We start from the raw sequence: 16,476 nt of genomic DNA, 5'->3' as shown, positions 1-16,476 counted from the left end.
GACATTAAATGTTTCTTTGAGCTCCCCCTAAGACCCAGACACAGCGCCAGCCACTGTGTTGAATAAAACCTGGCCTCTGCTGGCGAAGAGCTCCAGACCCAGCAGGAAAGGCGAGTACATAAACAGATAAAAGCGAGCCACGGTACAAGGTACAAAGGTGGAGAGCAAGAGGAAGTGCCCACCTCTGCTTAGGAGGGTCAGGGACCGGCTCCTGGGTTGCGCACGCGTTCAACCGGAGCGCGGCACTGACCCACAGGTACAACGTGGACACCCATGTCAAACTGCCTGAAACCTGAAGGCAGGATTGTTGAAAATCAGACCATCATCCGGCCTCGGGGATGAAATATTTAGCTGGTTGGCTCGGATGAAAACGTGCACCCGGCGAGGCACGGAGAACCACATTTGGCGTGAGAGGCTCAAGGAGGCCGGGGAACGGGGCAGTGGGGAGGCGCAGAGGCGCGCGGGGCTGCAGCCGGGACCCCCCACCCTTCCCCGGGCCCCCTTCCCAGGCCGGGCGCCGGCCCCCCGCGGCTCCAGGGCGGCGCGGGCGGGCCAGGCTCACCCACGCCCGGTGTAACCCGAGCCCGGCCCCGCCTCTCCCCGCGCGCACCCCGGCCGGCCGGGCAGGTCGGGGCGGCGCGCCGTGAGTCACCGGAATCTAGGTGGGGCCCCGGCGCCCCGAGCCGCGTCCTCCGGGAGCCGCCTCCCCGCGGCCTCTTCCCTTTTGTCGCGCTGCCTGCGCTCGCGGGCCACTCTCCGCCGGCGACCGAGCCCCGCGCGTTCCTCTCCTCCGCGCCGCCACCGTCGAGATGCTGCGCTGCGGCCTGGCCTGCGAGCGCTGCAGGTGGATCCTGCCCCTGCTGCTGCTCAGCGCCATCGCCTTCGACATCATCGCGCTGGCCGGCCGCGGCTGGCTGCAGTCGAGCGAACACATCCAGACGTCCTCCCTGTGGTGGCGATGCTTCCACGAGGGCGGCGGCAGCGGGTCCTACGAGGATGGCTGCCAGAGCCTCATGGAGTACGGTGAGTGCCGCCGCCTCCGGGAAGCCCTCTGGGCTGCGGCTGGGCGTGCGCGGCCTCCGGCCTTCGGAGGCCGCCCTAGGCGAAAGGAGTGAACCGGGGCAGAGGTAGTGAGTGATTAAAAAAAAAAAAAAAAAAAAAAATCTATTTAGAGCTTAGGTTAGGCATCCGACCCGAGCAAAAGAAAGCAGTAGCAGCTTTGAGTGGCCAAAACCAGGCTCAAAGCGGGGCGAAAATGGCCCTGGTTCAAACTATTTTTTTGTAGGGTTTGTCGGTGACATGCAAAAGGTGATTTTTCAGCCATCAAAGAGGTTTAGATGAGTAAATACAATGAACAAAGTCTATTTTCTTGAGACCTAGTGAACTCTCTTGCCATTATGCCACCGCCTCCTCTGATTCCTTGTAAGATGAAAATGTACGCGCCTTCCCCAAGGTCGGTGTATTCCTTTGGCTTGAACTAAGTGAAAGCAACTCTTACTCGATTAAAAAAAAAAGGCCTTTCTGGCGAAAGTGTTAGCAGTTATGATTTCAATGGGTACTGCGGTTCTTTTAAGGAGCAGGCTAGTTCTGGTTCTTTTTTTGTTTTTAGGGGGTGTCTTTTTGACTTAAGTACGGCATTGCTGTTGAGAAAACTCAGTTATTTTCATCTGATTTGAAATCTACACAGCAAACACATCTTCTACACCAGCAAAATGAAGCAGCGTTGACAAATTTAATATACTGCAGTTGGAGTTAACTTTATTTTTCCAGCATGGAGCAGCCTGGATGTTTTACTTAATCGGCGCCACTGGAAAGGGGCACATTCTTGCCCGCTGCCACCCCCCACGAAGGGTAGTTGCCAAAAACGGCTGGGATCTATTGTGATTAGCCGTGTGTGCCTGGGGTGCTGGAGAGGAGTGTTTAAGTACGAGCCTAATTCCCAACTGAAAGCCAAGTGCTCTCGAATGGGGCTTTAGCAACTGAGTTCAAAACCGAGGAAGAAGCCTGCCCTGCCTTTCTCCATTCCCTGCTAGGGCGATTGACTTGATTCTTTACTCTGAAGTGGCCTAGGACTTCGAAGTACCCAGTTTATTTCTGGTTCTGGGGACCCGTATCCAGAGCCTGGTGCTGTATCTTATCTACTGCGGAATTGTTTGGAAGTTCTCACCATGAGCTTGCCCCACAAAGGGAGGCATGGTCCTCATTAGCAGGTAATAAAATGTAAAGACCGCAAGGAATTCCTGCTTGCCTTAAAGTCTGTGTTTTTCCTCTCTTAAAACAAACAGAACGCCTGACGGGGTTTCTAGTATCTCAGAGCTTTTAGGGTTTTAAAGGGAATTAATTTCTTTGAAGTCATACATCTGTATCTTTTAGCCAAAATGCAGTGGAACTCAGTCTCTCCGGGGGACTTACGAAGACTGCTTATACAGATGTGTTCTTTCAAACGGACTTGATGATCAGACGTCAGAACAGAGACTAATACAGACCCACAGAGTACTCTGCAGTCCTCCGCATGTGAAGGTTAGGCTGGAAGAGAGGTGCTGCCAGAACGGCCATCAGCACTGCTGCTGGGACATGATCTAGCCTGCACGGCTCTCCCTGGCTGTGGCTACAGCCCTCTTGTGAAACTCACACAATGCAGTTCTTATTTTTTCTGGACTTGGAGGATGAGCTCACCTTCCCAGGGCGTGGCTCCTCCAGCCTCAGAATGATACAGTGCTTTGTATGTGGAAGGGAATAAGCAGGTTTTGTTGGTGCAATTTTTAATTAGAAGGCTAAAGCATTAACTTTTTTTAATTGTAAAGACAACACTGATCCAGTCCATAAACTATGTTTCGATTTGACATAGAAATTGGTTTTTGGTGGGGCGCCTGGGCGACTCAGTCCGTTGAGCTTCTGACTCTTGATGTGGGCTTAGGTCATGATCTCACCCTTCTTGGGTTTGAGCCCCCAAATCAGGCTCCGCGCTGACAGTGTGGAGCCTGCTTGGGGTTCGCTCTCCCTCTGCCCCTCCCCCACTCACGTTCTCTCTCTTTCTCTCAAAATACATAAACTTAAAAGAAAAAAAGAAACTGGTTTTTGGTAAAGTTCAGTTTTCCAAGCGGGTCTTGAAAAATCTGTTACCTGTATGATGCGGCAGGACTGATTTCCGTAAGGGGGCAGTGGCATTAACATCTCAGTTCAGTTATTCCTGTGACGTTTGCAAAGAGAAGCAAGTGCCAATAACGTGTTCGATGCAGCTTTTGCTCTAGACCTGGAATCAAATCATGAATCCAGGATCCACGGTCATGGTCATTAGGCAACCGTGGGAAGAAGAATACTGATGTGAACTCTCAAAGAGAGGTCCATTTCAGGCTATTCTGGTCAGAGATGAGCTGGAGTGTTTATTACACTTTCACTTCATTTTCTGCCATGGATGTTGGCTTCCTTAACAGGTGTAAAAACTGTGTATTCCTACACTATAGGGCGATTATCTAGGCATCTCTGAACCCTGGAGATTTTCAGATAACCCCAGTAAGGCTTTGTGGAAAACGTGTTTATGGGAGGTTTATCTAAAATGTAGTGAGCAGTTTACACACACTCCCACGTACGTATAAACACAACAAAGAGTAAGGTGGATGGCTCTAATTAAAATATCTCAATACAGAGGATTGACTTTTGTACATCTACTTTTTAAAAACTTCTTGAAATGTACTAGAACATCAACATGACTTATCATTGTAACTTAAAACAATTATTTTTATTGTTTCATTTATTTTTAAGAGAAAGAGAGAGAGACAGAGAATGAGCAGGGAGGGTCAGAGGGAAAGGGAGACACAGAATCCAAAACAGGCTCAAGGGTCTGAGCTGTCAGCACAGAGCCTGATGCGGGACCCGAACTCATGAACCTCGAGATCATGACCTGAGCCGAAGTCGGATGTTTAACCTACTGAGCACCCAGGTAACTTTAAGCCACACATGTAACTACCATTGTAACTTTCAAGAAAATATACCTTTTTATTACAAAGCGCTTGACCATCTCTTCGTATTAATATTCATAACATTAATATGCTCATTTTGATATTAAAAACAGATTATTCTTCAAGTATTGGCAATAATACTAATAACATAGATGTTTTTATAAAGGGAGATAGTTCCTTAGAACTATGTAAAATGCAGAATATTATATTCCTCATGGTTATTGACAGATTTTTAAAGAATTTCAGATTGCCACATCCCCTCATTTTTCCTTATAAATCAACCAAATTATAAGCTGGATATTTGTTTTTACATGGTATTAACAACTAAATAGATACCCAGCTTAACAGATACTTGTTTAATTTTTTAAAACATCATGAGCATGTAGAGCATAGAAAGAACCTCACATTTATATTTCTCCAAACAGGAAAAGAACATTGAAATAATTGTTCGAATTTCACATGTAAATAAAATGCAAAATTAAATTGGGATGCATGTTCATGCAGACTGTTTTTGTACCGTCCGCACCTTTTATTCCCCGTCTTTAAGAAAAAAAATACATCAGGAAGATATTTTAAGTGTCAGTGATACAGATTCTAAAGCCCAAGCAAGCTCTGGCTTGTCAGGGTGGAGACTGATGGAGTTGGATTTATGCACCGGCATAATGGCGATGAGTTTATGCACCAAGAATGGCAGTGGGGAGTCAGTACAGCCAAGTCCAAGAGTGCTTGCTTTAGATCTGAACTCACAAGTTCAGAGCTTCATTTTACCAGACGCCCTTCGACTACCACAGAATGCATTGAATGGTTTTTTTTTTTTTTTTTTTTTTTTTACATGAACTCAGTCTTGGATAAGTCCAAGAATCAGAGTATTTATTATGTGAATATTTTTAGATCATTTAGCCCTATGGTTCTTAAAATGTACAGGAAATGAGAAACATAAGTACAAAGTGAATAGGTTTACATTAGGCGAAATTGAACGTAGAAGAGTTCATTTTGAGACTATGCTCTTGAGGCCTTTTTGCAGAGAGGTAGGGTGAGATATTGAAATGTTATTGTTTTATGAAATTAGGCATTAGTAGGTAGGTTACTGTTTGTGGGTGTGTGTTCATGTCTTTACACAGAAAAATAAAGGTTGGCCACTCCGTTGATTTTCCGAATTAAAGCATAGATATGTGTGTTCATTTATAAAATCCAGACGTGTGGGAACTTGTGACCTAGCCATTTGCTGCACTTAGCAGTAATCGCCCGAGAGCCTCACTCCCTTTTTAGTGACCTAACTTGTTTTCTCCGTGCAAGCGGGCACAGACTCACAGGCTATGAGAATTAGAAGGGCGTAAGAGTGCACCTGTTCACACTTTCACCAAAGCCTGTGCTCATCAACACCACCCACGATGAGCGGAGCCCTCTTCCCTTCGTTCGCAACTTAATTCAGTTCCCTGGACGCTGCTCTTTGTTTAAAAGTACTCGTCTTACGCCGATGGAGCTCAAATGTGCTTCCGTGTAAATTCTCCTTCCCAGCCTTCTTCATCTGACAGACTTTCAAATATGTGACCGTTGATCCCCAGTTCCCTGCTAGTCATCTTGTCCAAGTTGAGGGAGCAATTCTCCGTTTTCACATCTTCCCGTATGGGATGGATGGTTTCCCCACGGAGACTTTCAAAGAAGACCATAACGGGGCAAAGTATCATCGTTCTGTAAAAACACAGCGGTAAGTAGTTATCATCTGGCTCAGTTTCAGGAGAAAATGTAGAGCACGTAAAGAATCTCACACCAACTGGATGCTGTCGCACGTGCCTCTGACGTTGCTTTGCTTGTCTTCTAAAGCTTCTGCAAAATCACTTCTTCCTATGTAATTTTTTTTGGAGGTCTGTTATGAGTTGCCCGCAAGATTTTTGCTACTCAAAGTGTCCAGACCAGCCGCATCAGCATTATCTGGAAGGTTACTGGGCACTCAGTATCTCAGGCCCCACTTTCTGAACCAGAATCTGCATTTTAACAAGGTCCCCAGGTGAAGCGTAAGCACTGTATAGTTTCAGAAGCACTGGTCCATATTCCTGCAGATTACCTCCTCATTGGGCATGCACCAGGCTTTTTGAATATATATTCCATCTATGTGTATACTTATTTGTAGACAGGAACTGTGTAATTTGTAATCATGGTTTTATCCAGTTTTCAGTCTATGACATAAAGAGTCTATCTGACCTAAAGAACTCTATACAAATAGTATGAGATCTGATCAAAGCTCAGATTTATTAGGTAGGCCCTTCCCTATTAATAGATGGATCTTTTGTTCTGGAAAGGGATTCTACTTTAATTGGGCGACAGGTGGGCATCTGCAAGGTACTGAGTAAGGGGCTAGCTAGATCAGACTGTCATGGTCGGTGTTGGGTGCCCACATGTAAAACTACTGAAGAATGCAGCAAATCCACTAAAAGAAAAATTAACTTTGGAGGAACAATTAGTGACCGTCTCTAAAATATTACCCACAATGCTAAAAATATTAGTAGTGCTCTCGTCTATAAGTTGTTTTTTCTTTTTTTTTTCCTTTTCACAAACTTCAGTTTGATTTATGGCTTCCAGCGTGGCATTCAAGGTATTTATTTTTCCTCTTTTTTTTTTTTTTTTCTCGCTCCTTTCTTATCCGTTGACCTTACTGGTCTTTTCCTAGCTGTATTTGTCTTGTAACATTGCATTTTCAAATGTCATCCCTGGAAAAAAGATAATAGCATTTTTCTCGTACAAAAAACTTAAAAGCATTTTCTAGGAAAAACTCAGAATTACATTAGTGACCATTGGTGTCGATCTGATGTTGAATCTTTGCAAGTGAGAGCAAAATTAGGTAGGCTGTTCTTTATCCAAATGGGTCTTTAATGAATCTTATTTAAAAGTGGGTTTATAAAGTGGCTGGTCTCTTTAACAATATGAACTTCTCCAAGTGGCACTTAGAAAATAAATTTAGGATGTAATAGGTTATATACAACACCAAATTGGTCTTCCCTTAAGGAGACAGAACAAACAAAAAACATTCCTGCACGGAAACATAGCATCCGTGTACCTGTAATACTGAGTGATTTGTGGTCTCTGTTCGGCGAGGGCTAATTGACAGTGAGAATCCTCCCTGCTGTCTGTCGCAAACCATAATTAGGAAAGACAATAACATTTTGTGTACAAAATAATAATGGAGAACAGACTTGTCTTCAGAATAAAGATGGACAGTCTGCCTTCGAAGAGCCAAGGACCATCCATCTGTACATTCATGGAAGAAATAGCTTTAAGATGTTTTCCTCTTGGGGTTGGTAAATACGGTATAATTTAGACCATGGTATAATACAAACATAGAAATCCTTCCTAAAAGGGTTGGATACATTTGTAGGTATTAGGCTCATTCTGGGTAATTAAGTGAAACCAAAAGTACTCGGGGTGCAGACTTAACTTTTCACAATGTGTGTCGGGGAGATTTGCCATGTTGTAAGTCTGCATGGCTGTCGGCCCCCTTCTCGGGAGGAATGTTGGGCTGGGATGACCTTGATCAGACCAGGTAGGGTCCATCTCATCATTTTACAGCAAAACAGTCATTGATAGGAGAGGGCAGATTGCCTTACTCATCGCTCATCAGCCAGGTCTTCAAAACTGTGCCAAGGTTTCTGTCTTCTGAATTAAATGATTCAGTGTGGGTGTTTCCGTGCTGCAGGAGCAGGTTATCACATGTTCTGCTTCCAGGGAAGCCTTTCTCAAGACAAAAGGCCACTTACTTTGCCATTTTGATTTTCTCAGACTCAGCGTTTAAAGTAAACAAGACACTACTGGATTATTTCACACAGCTTAGGCAAAGTTCTTAAAATGGGCTGTGTTCATATTTGTGTTCACCTGTTGGCTTCAGGGTAGGCGAAGGGGCTCACTATTTTCTAAATTCCTTTCAAGTACGTGAAACGAAGTGTAAATTACGCTTCAGCTATCATGTTAGAGGGAGTGGGAATGGGGATAATCTGTGTTAATCTTCCCCAAATAAACAGGAATAATTATTAATACTACTCGTCATAGCTACATCCCTCATCATTTAGTTAGCTATACTTTTCAAACCTTAATCTGTGACTGTCAGAGTTTGGTCAGCAAAATATGTTCCTTGTTAGGAAGGTTTTTTTGTTGTTATTATTGAAGACTCACATTCTGCTACGCAAGTTTTCATTATGTTTGCTCTCCTCCATATGCTTATACAGATTGGTTGCCTTTCATGGCAGTTTCTAACCTGTGAACTCAACTTAAAAGGCAAAATCAGTGTCTGCTTCTTTGAATTTGATAATTGGATTTAGCTTTGAATTAGGTAATTGGATAATTGGATTTAATGATTGATAGTAGCCATAAAAATCCGTAGAAATGAGACTGTAATCGACAGTGGGTCATATACCGAAAGTTACATGTTTTTTTTTTTGGCAGTGCTCTGTTTTTTATAAGGAGATTAATCATCTCTCTTAGTTCTTCTCAAACTTTAGTATGGATGTAAGAGATGTCAGTAAGGCGCAGATTCCTGGGTACTACCTCTTGAGTTATGATCCGTTGGGCTTGGAGGGAGTCACGGGAATCTGTATTTTTAATAAGCACCACTGATGATTTTGACACCGTGATCTATGGGCTCGACCTTGACATGGTCTGATTACTATTCTTTCCATAGCACAATCCCACTTCTCTTGCAAGTTACCTTACTTGAAGGACGAGGAAAAAAGTGAGAACATTTCACATTCTGGCTTTATTCATTTCTGATTTAAAATAAAACATTTCTATTTTATCTTGCCCCTAAGACCTCCGATCGATCTCCGGAAAGAGCAAAAAAGGTCTGGAGGAAAGTAATGAAAATTATAAAATATAAATAAAAAATTATATATAAAATATAAATAAAAAATATATAAGATTATAAAAAAATTTTATAAATATAAAATAGGCCCACTCATGCTCTGTCTCTGCCTCATCTTGCAGGCCACTAAGGGATAGTTTGTGGGAAAACATGGTATTTCTGAGACATATAAAAATGTGTTCTCTTCTTAATAACCTATTACACCCCAGTCATTCCTAAACCTAGAGGAAGATCTGGAAGGAGCGTGGTGGTTGGAGAAAGTTTGTCTATAACAGATGATGATGTAAACATGCAGTGGGTAACTGAGGAACGAGAACGAATGGAAAGAAGTGCAGAAGTAAAGAAATACAGAAAGAAAATGGAGAAAGGTGAGGTACTGGAGAAAAGTCAGAGGAATAATACGCAAGGAACTTTTCGAGTGGTAAAGGCTGGAGCCTTCCTAGCTCCCTGACTTTTCACACAAGGGCTGTCCTCCTCACAGTAATGTGGAAAGAAGGCATTTTTAGCCCAGGTTAGCAGATGTGCAGGCTGATGGTGGCTAATTGGTGACAGAGGCAGGGTGCACATGAAGTCTGGCTGGCTTCTGAGCCCCTGTTGCTTTTGCCCCCTGTGTCTTCCACTGTGACCAAATGACCTAGAATTAAGGGAGGATGAATTTGTCAGCCAAGCGGTGCTCGAGGAGGAATAAAACCAGGGCAGATGAGCACATGACTCGCTTTTTTGAGTGCAGTAAAAGAGTAAATCAAGAGTGCGTGTTCGTCTATCAGTGAATGGATGGATAAATAAAATGCAGACTGGCCACACAATAGGTGAAAGAAGACAGTCACAAAAGGCCATGCAGTATGGATTCCGTGTATATGAAATGTCCAGAACAGGAAAATTGATAGTGACAGAAACCAGATTAATGGTTGCCAGAAGCTGGAGGAAAGGGGTGGGGGGGGGCACGTATGGAGCTTCTTTTGGGGGGATGAAAATTTTGGAATCGTAAGCGGTGATGGTTACACAACCCTGTGACTATAGCAGGAGCATACTTTGAAAGAGTGAATTTTATGGTATGTAAATTATAGATCTAAAAAGAATCATGTTTCGGATTTAGACAGGCTGGAAATGGAACTTGCCTGAAGCACTTATCAGCCGTGTGGCTACGTGACAGGTTATTTGAACTTTCAAAGCCTTCGTATATACTCATTTCTAAAGAAATGATGATAAAGGTCTTTGATTTTTAAGTAAACTCTACACCCAAGGTGGGGCTCAAACTCATGACCCTGAGATCAAGAGTCCCATGCTCTACCGACTGAGCCAGCCAGGCACCCTGCTAAAGTAGTGATGATAGTATGAACCTTAAAAAGATTGTGAAGATTCTGTGAACTAAGGCATGTCAGGTTCTTAGCACAGAGCCTGGCACAGAGCGATTACACCATCAGTGTTAGGCCCTCTAGAGAGGTTGTATGTGAAGAGATTTGAGAAATTCGTGCAGGTTGTGCGGTGGGAATTATTGGCTGGGGTTGTTGGCCAGGGTATCATGGCTCTCCATATTTCCACAGGCTGAAGGTAGAACGACACGGGACTGGAGGTGCCCGTGCAGATTTTCAAACCCAGAAATCAATTGTCACTTCATCCTGAGGCCTTTGAGGGCCAATATCAATAACTAAGAGCTCTTGTGCAAATATATCCTGAATAGTTCAAGACGTTAAAATTTAGACTAGCAACTGGGTATATTTGTACCTAAACTTGTTATGAAGTCACAGCTTCTTCATAATTAAATTGTTCTATTTCACATCTCTGCCTAGTCATGAGGCAGATGATTTCAGTGATTATTTTGGCACAGAACCAAACATTAATACGAAACAATGATGTTTTGTCAAGGTATTTGAACCATTTCCTAACGGGATTCTAATTTAATTGCTCAATATAAAAAATGTTTACTATAGTTGCGTTGTGTTAGAACTTGAGTGAACCTTTTAAAGATACCTGTTTATGTGGCCTTTTTATTACGTGAGAAACAGTTTGATGAGTTTGAACTTTCATTTCAGAGATCTAAACATTTGCCCGAACTCTGAGGGGAGAAGGCATTATTGTGTAGCAACGTATAGGGCACCCTCCGCACGAATTGCCTCTTCTTCCCTTGAGATACGGAGACGCTTACGTGCTGTCAGAAAAGCTGTCCTTGCGCCCAGATATAATGAGCAGAGAGCAAAAAACTCCTACTGATGCTTCGACAAGTGATTTTTAAATTTGGCATGTCTGTCTTATTAATTACCGTTTCTTTTCTCTTACAGCGTGGGGACGGGCAGCCGCTGCCATGCTCTTCTGTGGCTTTATCATCCTGGTGATCTGTTTCATCCTCTCCTTCTTTGCCCTCTGTGGACCCCAGATGCTTGTCTTTCTGAGAGTGATTGGAGGCCTCCTGGCCCTGGCTGGTAAGACTATGTCAGCAATTCATACCTTCAGTAGGCATCACTATCGTACTGTCTCTCCCATGACCCTTGACAATTACACTTCCTGATCTGTTTGCAGAAAATGTGTCACCAAGGGCAGAAGTAACAGTCACGTGTCTTAAGATCTAGGTCCCCTTCCTCCTGTGGCTCAGACGGTATTACATGTCCTCCATCCAAGGGAGGAAGGTTGTCACTCTGCATGCTGCTCTCGCTTATAGATGACCCCATGTCCAGCGACACCCCTACCTTGAGGGACCAGGGCTGAGTCAGCCCTGGAAGTGTAGTGTTTCCATAGCGATCCCAGTGCTGGCCTCCTTGATCCCCTTGCTGAGGGGGCTGGAATGTCCCAGAGCCATTTTACTTATTGAAGGATGTTACAAGCTTATGATATAGTGGGGCATAGAAAGGGTTTCTGTGGTGGGACGGGAGACTCTAGGAGGCGCCCGGACTGGGATTGCCATTTTGTATCTTAGAGCCAGTTCTGGGGGATGGGAATTTAGTTATGTAGGTGAGTGCGGTCAGAGTGAACATTTATTAATGGAATGCAAGAACTAGGAGTCTAGGAGCAAGATTTATTTGAAATTTTAGGTGGGATCCTGGCACTAGGGACCTCAGCCGCAGAACTGAATTTAGATGCAACACTGGATTTTCTGAGGAAGAGAAAATCCACAGGTCTTTTCTCAAGGTACCAACTTAGGCTCGAGGGACCAAAGCAGAAATCCAGCTACAGACCTGGAGTACAAGTACAGAGTGAGCAGATGGTCTTGGAACAAGTCAGAAGCCTTGTGATTAGAAGAGGTGCATAAGATCAAGCGTGAGCCCGGAGGGAGACCGCCCCGTTCTGGGTTCCCTGAGCTTAGGGAGGGTAATCGCAGAGCCTGGGCAGAACAAGTTGGGGGTGAAAAGGGTCCTGACTGACAAGAAGGAGGTGGCCTCAGAGAACCAGCCCGTACAGGTCCGGCCCTCACCTTTACCTTGGAGAATTTCCCTTGATTGAAACATAAGGTTTACTCCAATGTTCCCTATGTCTCAAAGTTTGCTTTTCGAATACTATTTTAAAACCAGAAGTGGTTTGGAATCACAAAACATGAAGAATCTTGTTGAATCCTATTTCCGCTTCTATTTGGCTTTCGTAGTTAAATTTATAAGACTTTATCAAACCAACACACGCGATGTGTCTTCCTTTCACATGCCTTAGAAGACTAGATGGGCGCCTATTTTAATCACCATTAGAAATAACACTGGGACATTCATGTTCATTGCAAAACCCTAGTTGGTACCATATGACCCGGCAATGCCTCTTCTCCGTATGTATCCCAAGGAACTGAAAGCAGGGACTTGAACAAGCAGGGACTTGGACATGTTTGTCCACCCATGGTCATAGCAGTATTATTCACAACAGCCAAAAGGTGGAAACAACCCAAGTGTTGCAGGAAATGTTAAATGAAAATGTGGTATATCACATATGATGGAGTATTATCCAGCCATCAAAAGGAATAAAGCTCTGATATATGCTACAGTGTGGATGGACCTTGAAAATCCTATGCTAAGAGAAACAAGGTAGACACAGAGGGCAAGTATTTGATGATTTCACTTATGCGACGGAAAGTAGATCCAAGCTCACCAGGGGCTGAGAGAGGGAGGGGTAAGCAGAGTTTAGGTTGGGGATGTTGAAAAAGTTTTAGGTAGAGATAGTGGTGATGATTGCCCAACTTTGGGAACGTATTTAGTGCCGGCGAATGGTACACGTAACCAGTGGTTACATGATAAACATGATGTTGTATGGAATTTGCCATCATTTAAAAAAAATCCCAATTAAACTCTTCCCTCCATATTAGCGTTAAAAACATTACGATCTGGGAAGGGCCAGCTCGAGCCGACAGGGTTGCAGGAGTTTCTGTTGTAAGGAAGACTAATTCTGGCAAACTCCCACAGCTTCACTGCATATGGTCCTGCTTAATTCTGCCTTCTCACCTTACGACTGAGTCCTCATTTTTGCCTTGAGAGTGTGATAAGTAGAACGGGGCATGTTTATAGAAGAGGGAAAGGCCTAGGAATCTTCAGTGTACTTTTAGTGGTTAGCAACGTTCAGTTAGGGCCTACTGGACTTCTAAGAAATATTTCGCAGCAACAATTATTTTTATGTATGTCTTGGGGTTACTATCTGAAAAATTGAGTACCGATACAATAAAGATTGTGCAGAAATGGATCCAAATCATCGTAAGAACTTTACATATGATGAACTGAAACAGGTAGTGAACGATATTTAACATTTATGACCAGGGGAATTTGAAGATAATATAGGCAAGGGTTGCTTTTATGTCTTACGCAATATTTTGCAGTAAATAATAAACTTCACAAGTAAGAATTTGCCATTTAAAGCATATAAGAAACAGAGAAATGTTAAGATCTGCACCAAGATCGCTCTTCTTAAATTGCCAGAGAAGGGAAATATTTTGAGTTGAAAAACAGAAGGAACAAACCATGATGTGGAAACACTGATGGCCTTTCTAGCAATAAAAAAACAAAAAAGGAAAAGAAAATGACTTTGAGGATGCATTCGTGGAGCTGGCAGAAAGCATTTCGGTGAAAGGAGGAGGAGTGAGCACTCTCCGGTCTCCAGAGCACAGCCAGCTGGCCCCTCTGGGTGCAGACTGGTGTCTCAGTGTCACAGATTGAAAATGCGTTCATGCCCAATGACGTAACAATGCACGGGTGAACTATGGCGTGAGAGAATGCAAGAACGCAGCATAGCGTGTGGAGGCTCGTTACAGCTTTGTAGAGTTATGCATGCTCATTGGGAAATAAGACAAAAATAGATTTAATCAAGTTTGTATTTTTTTAAATTTGCTTAAAATGCCAATATGATGAATAATAACTGTAATAAGGTGACTCTTCTACCAAAGAGCTTAGAAATCTTCTGGGTCTGTGCATTCTTTCTTATATCTTCCTTCCACTTCCCCAAGGCACTGACTCTTCCCCTCTTGAATTCCCGTCCCGCCATCCTGGAACATTCTTGCCTCCGACCTCCATCTCTCCATTTCTATTTATTCTTCAGATTCCTGCCTCCTCTGCAGGCTTTTCTGGTGCTTCCCTACATTGGTCATTCGCATCATTGGCTTGCTGTGCCTGCCACTTAGTCACTCGTTTATTAAATGACTATTCCAGTGGTGTAGTATTATCAACATTGTCTCACGTATGTGTTGTGTGCACACATGTGTGTATATGCGTACATATTACTGTTGCTAACACGGAAAATATGAACTGTGTTTGGCACAGGAATTACCGAGATGAAAAAATACTCTTCGGTACCACACTGCTTTCTACTCTGTACTATAGTTTTGCACCTTTTACTTTAGTAAACGTAATGCATACACAGGTACTACCGAGAGAGTCCCTAATTGTTCTCTGTATTTTGTATATTCAGTGTTCTGCTCAGTGCCAGGTATCTCTGACATACAACACTCAATAACCTGTGTTGGCTCATGATTAACTGCATTCCCCCGGTCACTTTCATTAGAACGAAGTGGATTTAACGGTTATGTAAAGGCAAAGACATCGTGGAAGAGGGAGTTAATCTGTTGTTACCACGCATTCATCCATGCGTCCATATTCACTCTTTGGGATGTTTTTCTTCCCTTCAGCTGTCTTCCAGATCATCTCCTTGGTAATTTACCCCGTGAAGTACACCCAGACCTTCGACCTTCATGCCAACCCTGCCGTCACTTACATCTATAATTGGGCCTATGGTTTTGGGTGGGCGGCCACGATTATCCTGATCGGCTGTGCCTTCTTCTTCTGTTGCCTTCCCAACTATGAAGATGACCTTTTGGGCAATGCTAAGCCCAGGTACTTCTACACATCCGCCTAAGGTGGGGAGTGAGCAGAAGAAACTCGATGCTGCCAAGATGGATCCCAGAGCAAGAAACTGTCTTCCTCAGCGTCCTTCGAACCCATTTGGTGGGCAGTGTGCATATCATTAAATTAGTCAATGCTAAATAACTTGGGAGAAAATATTTCTTAAATGGCGGTACAGTTTCATATTCACCTTTTATATATGTTTGTAAACAAAACTTACTTCTTTTAATTACCTGTAATATGCCCGTATCTCCTTATTTCTACCCATACCATTTATACTGCATTTGTAAAAGAATATGAATATGAAACGTAACCCCTTTATACGGTAAAAAATGAGAAGGCTTCAAAGATTGGTGTGACCTGATCAGGTTTCTGTTTTTCTCAGGTGGAATGGACTGGGTCTATTAAAAGCCAACGAGAAGAGAGCAGTATTAGTAAAAATTGTCAGTGACCAACTATTCTACAAGAAATACAAAAAATATATTTTTCAAGCCTTCACCTATTTAAAGAAGCAAAATAGTTTCCTAAATGCATACCATTTGTGAGAATTTCTAACTAATATCCTGATTTTTTTTTTTTTTTTCAAAACTTCATGTTAACTTGATATGACATCTACGAACGTTTTCTTTCATAGCCAAAGCCTGCTGCCGTAGTCAGGCCTCCTTACGTAGTGAAATGTTAAGACGAAATTTTCTCTTTTGAAGTGGCTTGTAGGGTTGGGGTGTGGGAAAGTGCTGAATTCATAAATCTGTACTCTTTTGTGTCTATATGTTCGGGAACACAGATCTGATTGAAAGCTGGGCTGGGTCTAACTCATCGCGGCTGACAGGTGTGATTTGGTTGTTTATTGAAGCATCAGGAGGGCCATTCCTATCACAAAGTAGCATGAAGACAGCGTCAGGAGAAGAAATGGCTTGAATTCTTCATCTCAGGTTTGACTGGGCTCTAATCATATAGACACAGCTTCTGATAGATGGCAATTGTAAACAACACCTTAAATGTAGTTACAAACCTGGTCTTCCTTGGAAAAGAGATTTAAAATATTTGATATAGAACATACAATGGGAGAAATCAGGGATGTGAGGTTTCTCTGAATGGCAAATATATGATATATCGCGTTGACTATTATTATTTTTTTTTACCATTTGTTCTTACATAATGAAAACCAATTCATTTTATATACCAAATTATTATTTTGTAAGTTTCAGAATAAACCATTGCTGTTTTCATTATGAATTTTCCCCAATAAACCAGGTGTTCTAATCTTGTTTCTAGTTTGTAGTTTTTGGCTTTGCTTTTTTCTTTTTTCAACTCTGGGCAAGGGAATATTTTTTTTAAGTTTACTTATTTGGAAAGAGAGAACACCCACACA

At 42.9% G+C, this 16,476-nt stretch overlaps 1 protein-coding gene across 1 annotated transcript; it reads left to right on the top strand.

The window, feature by feature from the left end:
- The first annotated feature begins 659 nt into the window (after window positions 1-659).
- Window positions 660-16,361, top strand: LOC102958329 (p53 apoptosis effector related to PMP22). Its single transcript, XM_042985356.1, has 3 exons — window positions 660-1,023; window positions 11,088-11,228; window positions 14,891-16,361. The coding sequence occupies exons 1-3, from the start codon at window positions 810-812 to the stop codon at window positions 15,115-15,117; spliced, it is 582 nt and encodes a 193-aa protein (XP_042841290.1). The 5' UTR covers window positions 660-809; the 3' UTR covers window positions 15,118-16,361.
- Window positions 16,362-16,476: the final 115 nt, after the last annotated feature.

This window comes from Panthera tigris, chromosome B2 (assembly GCF_018350195.1).
Source record: "Panthera tigris isolate Pti1 chromosome B2, P.tigris_Pti1_mat1.1, whole genome shotgun sequence".
NCBI classification, from domain to species: Eukaryota; Metazoa; Chordata; class Mammalia; order Carnivora; family Felidae; genus Panthera; species Panthera tigris.
The sequence above is the reverse complement of the archived record's forward strand: the minus strand, read 5'-3'. Positions and strand labels throughout refer to the sequence as shown.